The 19,807-nt window shown below is 37.3% G+C and overlaps 1 protein-coding gene across 3 annotated transcripts in view; it reads right to left on the bottom strand.

Annotated features, from left to right (window-relative positions):
- The window catches only part of BTAF1 (B-TFIID TATA-box binding protein associated factor 1), an 85,827-nt gene that overhangs the window by 51,415 nt on the left and 14,605 nt on the right, over nt 1–19,807 (bottom strand). Inside the window, exons 3-9 of one of the 3 annotated variants that reach the window (XM_069567507.1) lie at nt 15,030–15,144; nt 13,172–13,318; nt 12,545–12,631; nt 4,815–4,978; nt 2,067–2,203; nt 389–518; nt 50–118 (exon numbers count right to left, since the gene is read on the bottom strand). In XM_069567507.1, coding sequence (XP_069423608.1) covers nt 50–118; nt 389–518; nt 2,067–2,203; nt 4,815–4,978; nt 12,545–12,563 — 519 coding nt within the window. In that variant the 5' untranslated portion in view covers nt 12,564–12,631; nt 13,172–13,318; nt 15,030–15,144. The remainder of the gene's footprint in view (nt 1–49; nt 119–388; nt 519–2,066; nt 2,204–4,814; nt 4,979–12,544; nt 12,632–13,171; nt 13,319–15,029; nt 15,145–19,807) is intronic. The other 2 variants (XM_069567506.1, XM_069567508.1) reach the window with 2 other exon arrangements.

Raw genomic sequence — 19,807 nt, 5'->3', positions numbered from 1 at the left:
ATTAGCAAAGAAAACAGAGTTGAGAGAAACTGTAATGAAGAAATCCTACCTCCCAGGAGGGATTAAAAAGGTCATTGCAAAGTTCTTCACAAAAGCTTTCCAAAGGCCATTCATTTGTCTGAATAAGAAAAACCAAATTAATATTACTTTAAAAGATCTATTTTATGCCAATAATTTAAGTGTATTTACTTGTAGGACTAACAAGGACTAACTAATAATAGCCAGGCTTTTAAATAATCAAAAAATTTTACTAACAAAAAGTACTTTGATTTTTAATAACAAAATTTCTCAATTAACAGATTATTATATTATATACCATCTACTAACACATTAGTATGAAAAAATTATAAATGATTTCAAAGGATGCTTCAGGGTATTTCAGTAGTACCTCTTCAATTAAGGGAGAACTGTCTGGAGTATTATCAATCAGAACTTTGGAATCAACTGCAGACTGATTAATAACAACATTTGATATTTTTCGTCTCTTTTCTTCTGGTTCCCCATCTGTGCTATCATTGCTAAAAAAAAAAAAGGTCACCATTTATTTAGAAGAAGTGAATACAGAACACTGTGAACCACAATGAATGTAAGAAAGTAAAGACTGAGTTTACCCACAGAGCTCTTTCCTACAACAGGATTTGGTAAATAACCCCGGATTATTATCTACTATTTGGCTTAGCCCTCAGCCAAAGAAACATATGATGTAATATGGTGACAGTTCTCACCTTACAAAAGTAGCGGTCTTAACCTGTAGCCCTCAGGCCATCTCTCTGAATTCACTCTCTAATACTCTTACTTCTGTCTACTCATCCCACCCCTTACTCATCCCATACAACCTTTCTGTTTCTTGAATATTACATGATTCAGGTATTTACACTTGTTCCCTTTACCTGGAATGCACTCCCCTTGGAAGATCTTCAATCCTCATTCAGAACTCGTAATTATTATGGAAAAAAAAAAAATCTGCATATACGGATCTTCCTGGGGAAGTTGTCCTAGTCTCTAGTAATAGTAAATACGCTCTCTGACAATTGAGCAAAACAATCCAAACAGTATTCCACAGCTAAAGGCAATGTCATCAAAATGTTTTTGGAAATCAAGCAGACCAAGATTTAAGTTAACCAACATCACTGTTTTAAATAAGCAAAAAAATGGATCATTATTAGCGAAATGTTAATCAAAACTACAATGAGGTGTCACCTCACACCAGTCAGAATGGCCATCATCAAAAAAGTCTACAATCAATCAATGTTGGAGATGATGTGGAGGAAAGGGAACCTCCTTGCACTGTTGGTGGGAATGTAAGTTGATACACCCACTAAGGATAACAGTATGGAGATTCCTTAAAAAATTAGGAATAAACTACCATGTGGCCCAGCAATCTCATTACTGGGCAAATACTCTGAGAAAATCACAGTTCAAAAATACACATGCACTCCAATGTTCACTGCAGTACTCTTTACAAAAGCCAGGACATGGAAGCAACCTAGATGCCTACTGACAGGTGAATATAAAGTTGCTGCATATACATATGCACACATACAATGGACTATTACTCAGCCATAAAGAGAGACAGACCTGAGTCAGCTGTAGTAAGGTGGATGAACCTAGAGCCTATTACACAGAGTGAAATAAGTCAGAGAGAAACAAGTATCATATATTAATGCATATATATGGAATCTAGAAAAATCATACTGATAAACTTACCTGCAGAGAAGGAATGGAGATACAGATGTCGAGAACAGATTTATGGACACAGCAGGGGAAGGGGAGGGTGAAACAGACTGAGAAAGCTGCACTGACATATTTACACTACCATATGTGAAACAGACAGTGGGGCGCCTAGTCTGGCACTCTGTGACGACCTAGAGGCGTGGGATGGGGGTGAGGTGGAGGTAGGCTCAAGAGAGAGGGGACACACACACAGTTATGGCGGATTCACACTGTTGTATGGCAGGAAACAATACAATATTGTAAAGCAATTATCCTCCAATTTAAAAAAATTTAACTAAATAAAATAGTATAACTAAAATAAATACATAAATGAGCAAAAAAAGGATTACTACCTCTTCTCATTCGTTTCTACTGCATCCCTGGATCTCTGTTTTGCAAATAATTTGGCCATTCTTTTAGCTTTGTTCTTTTGTCTATTGCTCATTCCTGTTCGAAACTCTGAGTCAATCAGTTCAGCGGCCTGGAGAGTCTAAAAGAATAAAAGAATGTGCAGTTTGAACTTCTGAAGTTAAAATATATACCCACAGTCTCAGCCTCAGAACAGGACTAAAGTTTGTAAGTTCACTATAAACAAACTGATTACATTCTTCTTTGACAGATTCATGCTATTGTGCTGTACAGTAATTTCTTCTTCCTTCTTCCCTATTCTTCTAGTTGCCAGGAAAAGCTCATGTGTTTCTTAACTTTATGTCATAGACGTGGCAAAAGTATATGATCCTGACTCCAGTGAGGACTCTGAAGAGGTGAAACTTTAAAAGAAACATAATATAATCTAAAAGTTGTAAGCATGTTAGTCACTCAAGTCACTCAGTCGTGCCCGACTCTGTGACCCCATGACTGCAACCCACCAGGCTCCTCTATCCATGAGATTTTCCAGCCAAGGATACTGGAGTGGTTTGCCATTTCCTTCTCCAGGAGATCTTCCCGACCCAGGATCGAAGCTGGGTCTCTTGGACTGCAGGCAGATTCTTTACCAACTGAGCTACCAGGGAAGCCATAATGTAAGCCTAAAGAATGTCAATTAAAAAAAAAAATTATAATCATCTTCTACTGAAAAAATAAAAATAGCTGTTGCCATAAGTAACTGGCTTCCCAGATGGCTCAGCAGGCAGGATTCTGCAGCAATGCAGGAGACACAGGAGACCCGGGTTCAATCCCTGGGTTGGGAAGATCCCCTGGGGCAGGAAATGGCAACCCACTCCACTATTCCTGCCTGGAAAATTACATGGACAAAGGAGTCTGGCAGGCTACAGTCCAAGGAGTCGCAAAGCATCAGACACAACTAAGAATACCTGGTAAGTAACTGGTCTTTCCCCCTTAACCACTCACTGCATACCACTTTTGCTCCTTCTTCCATTCATAGGAGACATTATTAAGGCTGTGAATAAAAATGCTTTAATACAAGCCTAAAAATCCTTCTGCCCTTAACTGATTTAAGATTCAACTGAAACGTACATTACCACAAGCAGTCAGGGTCACTAGTGCGGGTGCCCTGCTATAGACTTGGTCCAGGGGCCACCAGCATATATACAAGGCAGTGGAGCAGCGATGAACATTACAATAAGCCTCAGCACCTCTTCCCGAAGGGCCCTGACATCCAAAGCCAACCGAATTTGGATCCTGCCAAATTTGCTGCTGCCATCTCCTTTCCAATTATTCTGTCTGTAGCCTATTTTCTCTAATACACCTACCTATTAATTTCCCTACACAATATCCAATTACTACACTGTGATCACGTTTGTTTTCATTTATTTTATTCTATTGTTTTTTATATCTTATGCTTCAGTTCATACTCCATCTTTCTGTTCTTTCATGTTTGTTATTATATTTTCCGCCTCTTTATACTCTTCCCTCCAGAATCTGCTTTTTTCCCCTTTTCTACAAAAGTCCCATCATCATCACACATTCCTCAATGCTAAAAAACTTCCTTACAAATTCTAATGATTTAGAGGACAACTAGAATAATGGCAAATAGAACCATTCTCCACTTAAGCAAAAGGAAAGGCCAAGGGAATGAGAAGACATGGGTCTCATGTAAAGCAGGCCAAGAAGTAAGAGCACTAAATCCCTGAAAGGTACTATTTCACATGTACATTCTTTTTAGGAGAGAGCGCCACAGCTTATACTGGAGCTTATGGAGTATAAGCTTTAATGTATAAGAAAAGAAGCACAGAGGCATCCATTGGGAATTGGAAAAACAGAAACAGGAAAAATACAGAGCAAAACTATGGTACAGCCATATAAACAGAAAGAAGTTATCAAAAAACAGGTGATCAGTCTGTATATACAGACGGGTATGGATGCATGCTCAGTCATGTCTGACTCTTTATGACCCCATGGACTGCAGTCTGCCAGGCTCTTCTGTCCGGGGAATTTTCTAGGTAAGAATTCTAGAGTGGGTTACCATTTCCTGCTCCAGGGGATCTTCCTGATGCAGGGATCAAACCCATGTCTCCTGCATTGGCAGATGGATTCTTTACCACTGTGTTTCACCTTGGAAGCCCACACATACAGGCAGACATGGCTTAAAAAGGACTTGTGCATACACAGAAAATTTCAGGAAAAAAAGGACAAATAATTTTTAAAGGGAAATGTGTGCCCATCATTTATCAAAAAGAAGCTTACTTCATATCACAGGTCCTTCTGCACTGTTTGAAAGTTTTCATCGTGTTTGCTCTTTCTCAAAAGAATCAGCTCTAAAAGATTTCTAGTATCAGCATATCTAACTATGATAGCCCTTACCATCTCCTACCCTCTGAAATATTTTTTTTCTTCATTGAAGAATAAAGGAAAGAGCAACTGGTGCAACTATGATTTGTCAACACCAGTGTCTCCTGAAAGGTCCCGCACAGCTTTTATCTAATAGTCTAGCACCTCGGAGGCAGGCAGACGCTACCTTCTACCTCTTCAGAATCTATCACTAGAAATTCAGCTTATGGAGATAGTAAATTATGGTGACACTAGGCAACAATGAGCAGAAATAAAGAGCGCCTTTTTTTTAAAATTGCAATTGCATAGCAAAATAAAAGCAAACCGCCTGTATTATTACTTATAGTCAGACAACCAAAGGTTTTACCTACAGGTTGTTTGTTTACAAGGGCTGCTGAAGTTGGGGTATAATCCAAATCTTCATCATTAAAGAGATCTTCAGTGCTCATTCCAATCGCTTCTCCCATATTAAGGCCAAGTTTTTTCTGTAATAGCTTTCGTTGGCGTGCTATCCTCTCCTTAGGATCCACTTCACCTTTAAACAAAAAAGAAATATATTTTCTTCAAATCAGTTAAGAAGCTTTCCAATACATGAAGATCAAACTTGATTAAATTAGAAAAATCTTTTTAACTATTAGAACACCTCTCTTGATAATAAAACAAACCACACCACTCAATCTCTGAACATGTCATAAACTTTATTACCTAACAGAGTGAGTATTTTACTGAATCTCGGAAAACAGCATTCTAGCTAACAAAAACACTCTAGGAGTAATATCACTCACTGATATTACCCCACTGCCCTACTGTCAATTACCAAGTATATATAAAATAAGATCTATTCCTATGAAGATAAATCAGTCTTATTATTTTACAGCTACCCTTTGAACGTTCTCCGAAATATCTAGCCAGGCTTTAAAAAAAAAAAAAAATCTAGACTCTTATTTGACAGAAAAGATCTCAACAAATACATGCTTATTCCACGGTGGCCTTTATAGTATTCTGAAATGAAACATTCCTCTATTTTATTTAGTTATCTATTTGATAGACCAAATAAAAGACAAAGGCACAAAAGAGTAGATTTTGAATGTTCCAAGTAAAATCCCTCAATATTTCAGTAGAAAATAGATCAAATGTTATCATTTTAAAAATAAAAATTTGGGCTTAAAATATTTAAGATATGGTTCTACCATGATTAGTTTCCAATAACAGCTGACTAAGTTCTTTTGGACTACCCCTCCAAAGATAACAAACAAATTCTAGCTAAAAAAAAAAAAGTAAACAACTACCTGAAGGCACTGGAAAGAGAACAAAAGTAAGCATATACTTGGAGGAGTTATCAGTGCCTGGAAGAAAGCATGGCATTAAGTGACTTTCCCATTTTTGAACCTTTTTCGCCTGAAGGTAGCACAGAGTCGGACATGACTGAAGCGACTTAGCAGCAGCAGCAGCAGACCCAGTCCACGGTATGTTGGGCAGTCATACCCTACATTTAAAAGGTGTGCAAAAACCCAGTATGTCTGGCTTGAAGAACTAGAGGAAAGAGAGTCAGGAACAGCATAACCACTGGAAAATAGAGAGAGAAAACCCAGAAAGAAGAGAACCAGGCAGAAAGCCAAATCTCTGGATGATCTCTGAAATATGCACGGACAGCACAGACTCCAAATAGTTCAAATAAACCTAAAAATTGAATTGAGATTTGAATTGTTGCCCACCACAAATGAGATTGAGTTTGCAATTTGAGTTTCATCAAATTAAATACCTATTAAAACAAGCAAGCAAAAACAACCAAACTAAACCAAACAAATCAAAACACTCTCTGGAAGAATATAACAGAATCTAGCCTGCAGTATAAACATTTACAATGTGAGAAATACAATCCAAAATAACTGACATACAAAGAATCAAGAAAATGTAACCCATCCCAAAAGAAAGCCAGTTAATGGAGATCAACTCTTAGATCACCTAGATGCTGGAACTGGAAGACAAAATTTTTAAGCAACTAATATAACAATATTCAATGTAAAGGAAGATACGGTCACAATAATGAGAAGACAGGATACCTCATTACAGAAACAAACTATTTTTAAAAACAGAATCATATACTTGAAAAGGGTGATTTATATGTGCAAAATATGCCAGTTTTTTTTTAAGTAAGTCTGGAACTAAAAAATACTTGAAAATTTTAAATCAACAAATGTGCTTAACAACTTAATTGAGATAACAGGACAAAGTGTAAGTGAATTTAAAGGTAAAGCTATACAAAATCCCTCATCTAAAGAACAGGGAAGGGGAGGAAGATTTGAATAAACAGATGACTTAAATATAAAAGTAACAAAATAATTCTACTAACAACATCAAAAGCAAAACTTAAGAATTTATATCTTGAAAACTACAAAATATTAGTTTAAGAAATTAAAGATCTCAATAAATGGAAGAACATTCTATGTTAATGGATCAGAATACCTAATAGTAAGACAGTAGTACTTCTCAAATTGATATACAGATTCAAAACAATTTCTATCAAAGTATCAGCTGGTTTTTTACAGACACTGACAAACTGATCTTAAAATTCATACAGAAATGCAAGAGGCCAAGAATATCCAAAATAATCCTGAGAAAGAACAACAAAGTTGAAGGCTCATACTTCTTGCTTTTAAAAATTACTTCTAGAAAGCAACAGTGATCAAGACAATGAAATACTGACACAGACATCAACCAGATAGAACTGAGAGTTCAGAAATAAGACTACATGTCTGCAGACAAGGGTGCAAAAACAATTCAATGGAGAAAAGAAGAATCTTTTCAACAAATGGTGTTGAGACAACAGGATAGCCACATATAAAAAAATGGTACTGGGGACTTCCTTGGCAGTACGGTGTTTAAGAATCCACCTGCCAATGAAGGGGATACCAATTCGATCCCTGGCCCAGGAAGATTTCACACGCCACAGGGCAACTGAAGCTCACAAGCCACAACTACTAAGCCCACGTGACGCAACTCCTGAAGTCCATGCACTCAGGGCCTGTGCTCTGCAACACGGGAGCCACCACAGTGAGAGGCCTGTGCTCCATGGCAGCGAGGAGCCCCCCTCACCTCTGGAGAGAGCCTCTGCCCGACAGTGAAGGCCAGTGCAACCAAAGAAATGATAGTTAATTAACAATCCAAAACAGCCTCAGAAGGAAAAAATTAAGACTCAACCTCAGAACGTACAAAAATAAGCTCAAAATAGATCAAACACCTAACAGTGAGAGCTAAACTATAAAACTCTTAGAGAAAACAAAGGGGTAAATATGACCTCAGATTTGGCAAAAACTTCTAACATATGATATCAAAAAGCTTGAGAAACAAAAGGAAAAAGATAAACAGGATTTCATCAAAATTAAAAACTTTATGCCTCGAAGGTCAGCAAAGTGAAAAGATAATGTATACAATGGGAAGAAATATCTGTCAATCATTTATTAGATAAGAGGTTTATATACAGAATATATAAAGAACTCTTATAGCTCATTAATAAAAGAACAGATATTCCACTTAAAAATGGGCAAACATGACTAGAGAACTCTCCAAAGATATAAAAATGGTCAATAAACACATGAAAATATGTTCAAGATCATTAGTCATCAGAAAAATGCAAATCAAAAGTACAATGAGGTATCACTTTATAGTCACTGGTATAGATATAGTCAAAATCAGTGAATAATAAGCAAACATTGGCAAGGATGTGGAGAAACTGGAACATTTGTATCCTGCTAGAGGAATGTGAAATGGTGAAGCCAGTTTGGAGAACAGTCTGGCAGTTTCTCAAATAGTAAAACAGTTACCACAAGACCCAGCAAGTCCATTCTTCGGTATCTACATCAGTTCAGTTCAGTCGCTCAGTCATGTTTGACTCTTTGCAACCCCATAGACTGCAGCACGCCAGGCTTCCCTGTCCATCATCACCTCCAGAGCTTGCTCAAACTCATGTCCATTGAGTTGGTGATGCCATCCAACCATCTCATCCTCTGTCGTCCACTTCTCCTCCTGCCTTCGATCTTTCCCAGCAACGGTCTTTTCTAATGAATCAATTCTTTGCATCAGGTGGCCAAAGTATTGGAGCTTCAGCTTCAGTCCTTCCAATGAACATTCAGGACTGATTTCCTTTAGGATGTACTGGTTGGATCTCCTTGCAGTCTAAGGGACTCTCAAGAGTCTTCTCCAACACCACAGTTCAAAAGCATCAATTCTTCAGCACTCAGCTTTCTTCATAGTCCAACTCTCACATCCATACATGACTACTGGAAAACCATAGCCTTGACCAAACGGACCTTTGTTGACAAAGTAATGTCTCTGCTTTTTAATATGCTGTCTAGGTTGGTCATAACTTTCCTTCCAAGGAGCAAGCATCTTTTACTTTCATGGCTGCAGTCACCATGTGCAGTGATTTTGGAGCCCAAGAAAATAAAGTCTGACACTGTTTGCATTGTTTCCCCATCTATTTGTCATGAAGTGATAGGATTGGATGCTATGATCTTATTTTTTTTGAACACTGAGTTTTAAGCCAGCTTTTTCACCCTCCTCTTTCACTTTCATCAAGAGGCTCTTTAGTTCCTCTTCGCTGCCATAAAGGTGGTGTCATCTGCATATCTGAGGTTATTGATATTTCTCCCAGAAATCTTGATTTCCAGCTTGTGCTTCATCCAGCCCAGCGTTTCTCATGATGTAATCTGCATACAAGTTAAATAAGCAGGGTGACGATATATGGCACTGACATACTCCTTTCCCAATTTTACAATCCATTATTCCATGTCCGGTTCTAACTGTTGTTTCTTGATCTATATACATATTTCTCAGGAGGCAGGTAGGTGGTCTGGTATTCCCATCTCTTTAAAAATTTTCCACAGTTTGTTGTGATCTGCACAGTCAAAGGACCATGACAACTACTAGTTTGGTAAGTATCCCTCAGAAGAAATGGAGTAGCCCTCATAGTCAACAAAAGTTATCTACATAGAAGAAATGAAAACATACATGCACAAAAATCTGTACGTGAACATTTAATGCAGCATTACTTAAAAGCCAAAAAGGTAGGAACAACCCAAATGTCTTCTAACAATGAATGAATACACAAAATGTTATATTCATACAATGGAATGTTATTCAGCCAGAAAACGAAATAATTTCACACCTATTAGTATGGCTGCTACCAAAAAAAACAAAATAACAACAGCTGATAAAGTCATGTGGAGAAACTGAAAACCTCATAGATTGTTGGTGAGAATGCAAAATGAAACAGGCACTATAGAAACAGTATGGCAGTTCTAAAAAAAAAAAGATCAAAAATAGAATTACCATATGATCCTATAATTTCACTTCTGGGCATAGACCCAAAAGAACTGGAAGCAGGAATTTTAATAGATATTTGCATGTCTGTGTTCACAGCAGCATTATTCACAATAACCAAAAGGTAGAAGCAACCCAAGTGTCTAATGACAGACGAATTGATAAACAAAACGTGGTATAAACATACACCGGAATGATTATTCAGCCTTATCAAAAAGGAAGGAAATTCTGACACATACAATACAGATAAACATGAAAGGAGATTCAGTTCAGTTTAGTCGCTCAGTCGTGTCCGACTCTTTGTGACCCCATGAACCACAGTACACCAGGCCTCCCTATCCATCACCAACTCCCAGAGTCCGCCCAAACTCATGTCCATTGTGTCAGTGATGCCATCCAACCATCTCATCCTCTGTCATCCCCTTCTACTCCTGCCCTCAATCTTTCCCAGCATCAGGATCTTTTCAAATGAGTCAGCTCTCCGCATCAGGTGGCCAAAGCATTGACGCTTCCGCTTCAACATCAGTCCCTCCAATGAACACCCAGGACTGATCTCCCTTAGGATGGACTGGTTGGATCTCCTCGAAGTCCAAGGGACTCTCAAGAGTCTTCTCCAACACCACAGTTCAAAAGCATCAATTCTTTGGTGCTCAGCTTTCTTTACAGTCCAACTCTCACATCCATACATGACTACTGGAAAAACCATCACCTTGACTAGACGGACTTTTGTTGGCAAAGTAATATCTCTGCTTTTTAATATGATGTCTAGGTTGGTCATAACTTTCCTTCCAAGGAGTAAGTGTCTTTTAATTTCATGGCTGCAATCACCATCTGCAGTGATTTTGGAGCCCAGAAAAATAAAGTCAGCCACTGTTTCCCCATCTATTTGCCATGAAGTGATGGGACTGGATGCCATGATCTCTGTTTTCTGAATGCTGAGCTTTAAGCCACCTTTTTCACTCTATTCTTTCATTTTCATCAATAGGCTCTTTAGTTCCTCTTCACTTTCTGCCATAAGGGTGGTGTCATGTGCACATCTGAGGTTACTCTCCCATTAATCTTGATTCCAGCTTGTGCTTCCTCCAGTCCAGCGTTTCTCATGATGTACTCTGCATGTTAAGTTAAATAAGCAGGGTGACAATATACAGCCTTGACGTACTCCTTTTCCTATTTGGAACCAGTCTGTTGTTCCATTATGTTAAGTGAAAGGAGATTATGTTAAGTGAAGAAAGTCAGTCAAAAAAGGATAAATACCATAGTTTCACTCAGATGAAGTACCTCGAGTAGTCAAATTCAAAGACAGAAAGTAAAACAGTGATTGCCGGCGTGGGGTGGAGGGTCTGAGGGGAGAAAGGGATGGGAATTATTGTTTAATGGTTATAAGGTTTCATTCTGCAAGATAAAAAGAGTTCTGGAGATTGGCTGCACAACAATATGAATGTACTTAATACTACTGAGCTATACACTTAAAAATGATTAAGATGGTAAATTTTATGTTATCTATATTTGATCAAAATTTAAAAATGGATATACCCTATAACAGTAATAAATACTATTTAGGAAAAAAATCTAAAAAGTACTAACATGTACACTACAATATAGTTAAATGGTGGAAAAATTCTGCTAAGTAAAAAGAAGTCAGACACAAAAGACTACAAATGATTCCATTTATATGAAATGCCCATACAAGACAAATCTAATAGATAAAGGAAGTAAATTAATGGTTCCTTAGGGCTGGGAAGAAAAAGGAGGGGTATAGGGGAATAGGAGTGTGATAAAGGATATGGAGTTTCTTCCTGAGGTAGTGACAACGTTCTAAAATTACACAAAACTGTAAATATACTAAAACTCAGTGAATTGTACACTTTTAAAATGGGTGATTTATGTGGTATGTGAATTATACCTCTCTATAGCTATAGTAAAAGAAAAAAAAAAAATTAAGGCTGCTCTCCTCCAAGGGAAAACACTAGGCATCCAACATGAAAACTTCTGGATCATAAATTCAGTACACTCACAAAGAGCTCCAAATCAGCCCTCTCATTTCAGGGAAAGTTTACGGGGGAAAATAATCAACACAACTGCAAAGGAAACAGACTGGTACCTATGCTAATCATGTACATGTAATTTATAAATACGTAGAGGTCAACACAGATGAACAGACATTTAAAGAAAACCTAATTAGAGGGCTTTAATGAGCACTCTTAGGGGAAAAAAGCTGAATTCTAAAGAAATTGGGGTTCCCAATCCTGCTTACATATCAGTCATCTGTGGAGTTTTTTCATTTAATGTACAATTTCCCAGAACTCTCCACAGATGTATTAAATCGGCATCTTTAAGACACGTCCCAAGCACACTTTCTTTTTTAGTGACAAAAGTCACACTGACTTTTTTCCCTAGATAAGGCCCAATAATCTCTCATGATGTTTATGGGAACACTACTAAGACTGGTAAACTAGTTAGTAAACTTAAAGATAACTTTTTTCAAATTGTAAAGTTTTTGAAGACTTCTACCTCCCTTATTTAAAAAAACTATGCTTTTCTGGAACTTAAGCAAATTCTCCTCTTTATTCTCTCCATAAATAACTACACTAGATTTTTCAATAGAAAGCATATTAGGCAAGAGGAAATGAATATCTGACTTTGTTTTTTAAGATGAACAAACTGAAGATCATTTCATTAACCTAGCTAGATAGATATCCTTTGACTAATGATTAATTAGCAACAAAACAAAACACTGTTCTGTTTTGGTTTAAGTCAAAAAAGCAATTTATTTACTTACAGAAATCCATTAAAAACATCAAGGTTTTTTCCACTCAAGGCATCAATCTTGAATGGCCAAAACATTTATTTTATATCCAGATGGATTCTGTAAGTTTAAAGATAATGGGACAATTACCTATCTAAGACTTATTTTTCATTTTTGTTTTGGTCATTAGCATCAGTAGATCCAATTACTTAAATATTTAAAACATATGATAAAAAGAACTGTCATAGTCTCTTAAATTTCAAGAATTCTGAAAACATTACCATAACTTGTGCTAATCCTGGATTTTAAAATCTATTCAACTAAAGCTCTTAGGTACCACTTTACAATTTCTATACTGAAATACTAAAATATTAATATGTATGCTGACATACTAATATCTATTAATGATGCATATATATGTGTGTGTGTATATATATATATAGCACATATTCAATTAAGGGATGAAAAATATTCCTATTTGTTTTAGATAAAGTACTCCTGGTCACCTTCCCTATGCCCCACATCTCAAACTGCAAACTTCCGTGAATTTACATTTCATGGCATCTGTTAGGTTTTGTATGACTGATAACATAGCACACCAAGTAACAAACTGATCTGAACACACATTTCAGATTTTTTTTCTACAGGACTATTACATACCTGATTTTTCATCTTGTACTTCAAATTCTGCACCAGCAGATCCCAAAAGTGATGCCCCATGTTGTAACAATCTACATATATCAAATCTGTCAAAATTCAATCGATCTGTAGTAGATGAGTCTTCCATAGCACTTTCTGAAGTAGTTTCTAGATGAGGTTTAAAAACATTCAATTTGATTATACAGCCAAAGTGCAGAATGAAAGAAAATAGCATTACTTCAGGTGAGTGGGCAGTATTTTAAGAAAAGTAAAATGTGGAGGAAGTAGAAAAGCTATTGTGGATTTATTTATGATCAATTCTTATTTATGAAAAAACTATTTAGCAGATGGCTTCCTTTCTACAAACTATCAGAATGTTAGTGGGTGTGTAACTTTTTGACTATACAAGCACAATATTACATGAAGAAATGTATCCCCATGTTGAAATATGTATATTAAAAAGCATGTTAAACAGTTGAAAGATAATTTATCACAGTGATAAACTGAAAGATAAATATATTCTTATAAATTTTCATAAATAACACTAATGAGCATCATCACTCCCTATACCTAGGAATATCTAGGACATAAAGGAACTACTCAATCAATAGGACTCATTTCTCATAATATAAGCAAATTACAATCTCCTGGCAAACTGCTAAAATTAAATATCTATCTGGGGCCTAAAACTATTTACAAAATGTTCTGTATTCCTCCCAAAAAGGTTATGCCATTGTAAACTTTTATATATACTATAAATTGTTCACTGACAGTAGTTTGTTTAGCTGGCCATTTGCGTATAATTCTCTACAAACTAAAGTATAATTGCTAAATTGAAAGGGAACTGCTATGAATTTCTTTATGTTTTCTAATGATGACAATATATTTGATACTATATATTTGATACTAATGATACCATATATTTTAATGCTAGTGTAACTAATTTAAAGCTTGTGTAACTAATTTAAAGCTTTTTGGCAGGGTGGAATTCTCTGGCAGTCCAGTGGTTAAGACTCCATGTAGTCAATGCAATGGGCTTGGGTTCAATTCCTGGTGGGGGAACTAAGATTTCATTAACAAGGCTGTGCTGAAGGAAAAAAAAGTTTTTTTGAAAAGAATTTAAGTCCTAGTATCTGTATACCAAAATAAGCAGGGGTAATAAGTTGGAAAGAAAATGGCTCTTTTCTAAAACAATGTATAACTTCTTCTGGTTATGTATTTCTTTTGATGAGAGAAGACAAACTAACACAATCTCTCAAAATATAGGTGCAGCAAATCAAAGTACAAATTTTGGACGAGTTACGACAGGATAAAACTCGTATTACTAAAAGTGACTTGAAAATGAAATGCAGTTACACCATATTAAATTCTCACTTAATTAAAATGTGTAACTTTATAAATTTGTAAAAGCATACATTCATTTCAAGTGTCGTATATAACAGGTAGTCAGAAAACAAGGAATTTCCACTAAAAGACATCTAAAAGGCATAAAAGGACTAAAGACTGACCTTTCCAAATAGCCACACATAATTGTGCTTATTAAATATAGTAAACGACTACCCTATTCTCACAGCAACAAGAAAAATTTGACTGTTTTAAATATAAAATATTTATACTTAATTAATTTCATTTTTTAGGGCATAAATCCTTGAGGGAAAAAATAATCTCTGCAAATCAACCATATTTAGAATAATTTAAAATATATATGAGAAGAGATTGTCTAGTACAATTTTTAAAACATGGTGAAAAAGCACCTTGTTCAATTTTATTTCCTGACAAGACTGCCCCTAAAAGTATGAAAATTCAGCCTTTAAAAGTGGAATTACTAAAACAAAATGTATAGTTTTTACTACAAACTACTTTTTCCTCTTAAAAGCACCTTGTTTGGTTCTTGGCACGGGATTCCATTCAGGTACATTTTTCACTATAGCTTCAACAGCTTGTCCTGCTGCAATCCGAGTATCCCAATTTGTACTCCTTAAATATATCAACACCTTAAAAAATTGTAAAATAAAAGTTACACACCAAAAAATATTGTTTGTTCAAATAGTCAAAAGAGAGGAACATAAATATACTTATTTCTAATTTAGCAGCTCTCAAATTTATACAAAACACTTTGCAATTATTAAAATCATTTATAAGATTTTCTATCAGTCACAAGAAATATCACTACACTTTAAAGAAAGGACACAGGGAAGAGACGTCCCTTGTGATCCAGTGGTTAAGAATCCGCCTTTCCAATGTAGTGGGATGCAGGTTCAATCCCTGGTTGGGGAACTAAGATCCCACAGGCCCTGGGGCGACGAAACCCTTGAGCCGCAACTATTGAGTCCCTGTGCCACAACTAGAGAGACGGCCGAGCATCGCAACGAAATATCCCAGATGCCACAACTAAGACTGGACACAGCCAGAAATAAACACAGGTAATTAACTTTTTAAAAAAGGGAACAGGAAACTAATAAATAAAAGAATGCTTAAGTGAATTTTAAAAATAAGTTTTTAACATACTAAAAAGCAAAGTGCATATTAGTCATTAAGTCCCTTTACTTAATGCAAGAGTTATAAAACCATTAGAAAAGATAAGTACAGCAAGAGAGCAAGATATAAGACCAATATGTTGTACAAAAATCCACTGTATTCTTTCACTTTCCACAATCTGAAAATGAAATTAAGAAAATATCATTTATAATAATATAAAAAAGTATAAAATACTTAAGAATAAATTTAACCAAAAAAGTGCAAGGCTTGTATACTGAAGACTAAAAAAAAAAAAAAAAAATTCAAAATACTATTGAAAGAAATCAAAGACCCAAATAAACACCACCTCATGTTCAAGGATTAGAAGACTTAATATTATTAGCATGGTAATACCCTCTAAACTGAATATGGATTCAACACAATTTTTATCAAAATCCCAGCTTTTTTTTTTTTTTTGCAGAAATAGACAAGTTCTATTTGATCTTAAAATTTATATGTAAATTTAAGGTGCCCAGAATCACCAAAACAATCTTGAAAAAGAATAATAAAGTTGGCAGATTCACACTTTTTTATTTCAAAGCTTACTACAAAGCAACAATAATCAAGACAGTGTGGTAAGGGCAGGACAGATACACAGATCAATGGAAAAGAATTTAGTTCAAAAATAATACTATGTGTCTCTGGTCAACCAACTTTCAACAATAGTGTCAAGACAATTCAATGGGGAAAAAGGATCTTTTCAACAAATGGTGCTACAGCAACAAAATAATGACTTAAAATCCCTGCTTCATGGTTTCTCTGGTGGCTCAATGGTAAAGAATCTGCCTGCCAATACATGAGACACAGGTTTGATCCCTGATCCAGGAAGATCCCACATGCCTCAGAGCAACCAAGCGTGTGTGCCACAGCTGTTGAGTCTGTGCTCTAGAGCCAGGGAGCACAATACTGAGCCCACATGCCACAAGCTACTGAAGCCTGAGCGCCTAGGGTCTGCACTCCACAAGAGAAGCCACCACAATGGGAAGCCTGTGCAACGCAATAAAGAGTAACCCCCAATCACTGCAACCAGAAAAAAGCCCGTGCAGCAATGAAGACCCCAGCACAGCCAAAAATAAATAAAATCATTAAAAAAAATAAAATAAAATCCCTACTTCACACCGGACACAAAAACTAACTCAAAATACACCAAGAGCCTAAAAATAAGAACTAAAACTATAAGACTGTTATAAGAAAACATGGGGATAAACCTCTATAACCTTGGATAAGGCAAAGGTTTCTTAGATGTGATCTCAAGAGCACACAAGTCATGTGTTTAAAAAAGATAAAGTCAACTTCATTGTAACTAATAACTTTTGTGCTTCAAAGGATACCATTAAGAGACTGAAGACAACCTCAAGACTAGCAGAATGAATTTGCAAACCCCGTATCTGATAAGGAGCTTCTATCTAAAATGTATAAAGAATCTTACATCTCATCAATAAAAGAACAGATATCCCACTTAAAAATGGTCAAAGGATCTGAACAGACAGATCCTCAAAGAAGGTATAGAAATGGTCAATAAACAAATGAAAAGACGTTCAACATCATTAGTCATATGAAAATGCAAATCAAAACTTATAGTAACTTCATACACACTGGTATGAATACAGTCAGTTAATAGTTTATGTGCTGGAGACTTCCCTGGTAGTACAGTGGTTAATAATTTGCCTGCTAATGCAGGGGACACAAGCTCAATCCCTGGTGCAGGATGACTCCCCACGCTGTGGAGCAACTAAGCTTGTGTGCCATGACTACCGAGCCTGCGTTCTAGGACCTGTGAGCTGCAACTACTGAAGCCTTTGCACGTGGGAGCCTGTGCTCTGCAACGAGAGAAGCCACTACAATGAGAAGCCCACACATCACAACTAGAGAGTGGTCCCTGCTTGCTGCCATCAGAGAAAGCCCACATGCAGCAACAAAGACCCAGCACAGCCAAAAATACACAAACAAAATTTTTTTAAAAAGTGCTGACAAAGATATGAAGAGATCAGACCTCTCATACATGCTGTTGGGAATGTAATATGGTGTAATAAGTTCCTCATAAAGTTAAACACAGTTACCATATGACCCAGCAATTCTACTCTCTAGTATACACCCATGTATGAGAACATATATCCATACAAAAAATTGCACACAAATTTTCACAGCAGCATTATTTAAAACAGGCCCCCAAGTGGAAACAACTAAAATGTCCATCAACTGATAAAGAAATAAATAAAATGTGGTATATCCAACATTATCCATACCCATACAAAGAACGATATTTGGCAATAAAAAAGAGTGAAAAACGAAACATGCAAAATCATGAAAGGCGGCTTCCCAGGTGGCACCAGTGGTAAAGAACCTGCCTGCTAATGCAGGAGACATGGAGAGACATGGGCTTTGATCCCTGGATTGGGTAGATCCCCTGGAGGAAGGCATGGCAACTCACTGCAGCATTCTTGCCTGGAGAACCCCATGGACAGTAGCCTGGCAGGCTACAGCCCATTGGGTCGCAAAGAGCTGCACACCACTGAAGTGACTTAGCACACACAATATGAAAGAACCTTGAAACTAACATTTCAGTGAAAAAAACAATCACAAAATACCACATATTTAATATAACAAGAGAGGAGATTAGCGGTTGCCTAGGACTGAGTATGGAAGGGAGAATGACAGAGAGTGGCTGGTAACAGACACGAGGTTTCTTTTGAGGGAGACAGAAATGTTTCAGGGCTTCTCCAATGGCTCAGTGGTTAAGAAAGCAGGAGCCACGGGTTTGGCTCCTGGGTCGGGAAGAGCCCCTGGAGGAGGGTATGGTGACCCACTCCAGTATTCTTGCCTGGAGAATCCCAGGCAAAGAGCACCCTGGTGGGCTACAGTCCATAGGGTTGCCAAGAGTAGGACATGACTGAAATGACTTAGCACACAAAAATGTTTTAAAATTAGATCGTGGTGATAGCTGCATGTGTCTGTGGATATACTAAAAATCCCTGAATTGTACACTTTATCTGGATGAATTACACGGTATATAAAATCTATTCAATAAAGCTATTTTTCACAAAAATAAAACCGGAGGCAAAAGGAAAATACTGAGGGCAGAGAGGGGATAGGAGATGAGTAAAGTGCTAGAAACAAACTTTGCCTCTTTTAGAATTATTCGATGGCAGTCATATGGTGGCGTCTGAGTTAAGAAGGACAGAACTCACTTGGAAGGCTGGAAACTATTTCTCAGTTCAGCAGAGGTTAGTCTTACTCATTGTTTCCAGTCTCAGTTCATTCAGTCCTCCACCTCTTCCCTTGGGATGAGAAGAAACAGGTGCCTCTCTATCCCCACATCTAACACATGAGTTTAGTACTGCCAAATGTGCATCTTTCTTCATTCTGAGAACACGGAACCTGTAGATGTCAAATCACTATCTCTCCATCTATGTCTTGGTTAGAAAGTTCTGATAGTATCCAAGTGAGGAGTGTGCTGGAGAGAGTTGCTGTTCGCCCCCATGATGGAACAATAGAGGGCAGATTTGCGTAGGATGACAAGGGCTTAGGACTCCTACTCATAGGAATCAGGGAGGGACAAATCAGAACTAGAGGAGGAGATAAGACTGGTGGGAATAGAGGTATCTTGGGTCTTCCAATATCTGGGTTATCATATTGCTTCCCATCCCATCTGCTATCCACTGCCCCCACTCCCACTAAACACATATACCAAGCACTCCTGATTTTATCCTGCATGCCAGAGAATTAAATACATGAAATTTGCTGCTTACTATCCCTGGGTTGGGAAGATCCCCTGGAGTAGGAAATGGTAACCTGCTCCAGTATTCTTGCCTGGAAAATTCCACAGACAGAGGAGCCGACTGGGCTGCAGTCCATGGGGTCACAAAGAGTCGGATAAGACTGAGCAGAGCACATCATAGAGTTACACTTCTACAAGCCCACTGCTGCTGCTGCTAAGTCGCTTCAGTCGTATCCGACTCTGTGCGACCCCATAGACGAAAGCCCACCAGGCTCCCCGGTCCCTGGGATTCTCCAGGCAAGAACACTGGAATGGGTTGCCATTTCCTTCTCCAATGCATGAAAGTGAAAAGTGAAAGTGAAGTAGCTCAGTCGTGTCCGACTCTTGGCGACCCCATGGACTGCAGCCCACCAGGCTCCTCC

This window comes from Ovis canadensis, chromosome 22 (genome assembly GCF_042477335.2).
Source record: "Ovis canadensis isolate MfBH-ARS-UI-01 breed Bighorn chromosome 22, ARS-UI_OviCan_v2, whole genome shotgun sequence".
NCBI classification, from domain to species: domain Eukaryota; kingdom Metazoa; phylum Chordata; class Mammalia; order Artiodactyla; family Bovidae; genus Ovis; species Ovis canadensis.
Note: the sequence above shows the minus strand (reverse complement) of the source record. Positions and strands in the feature narration are given on the sequence as shown.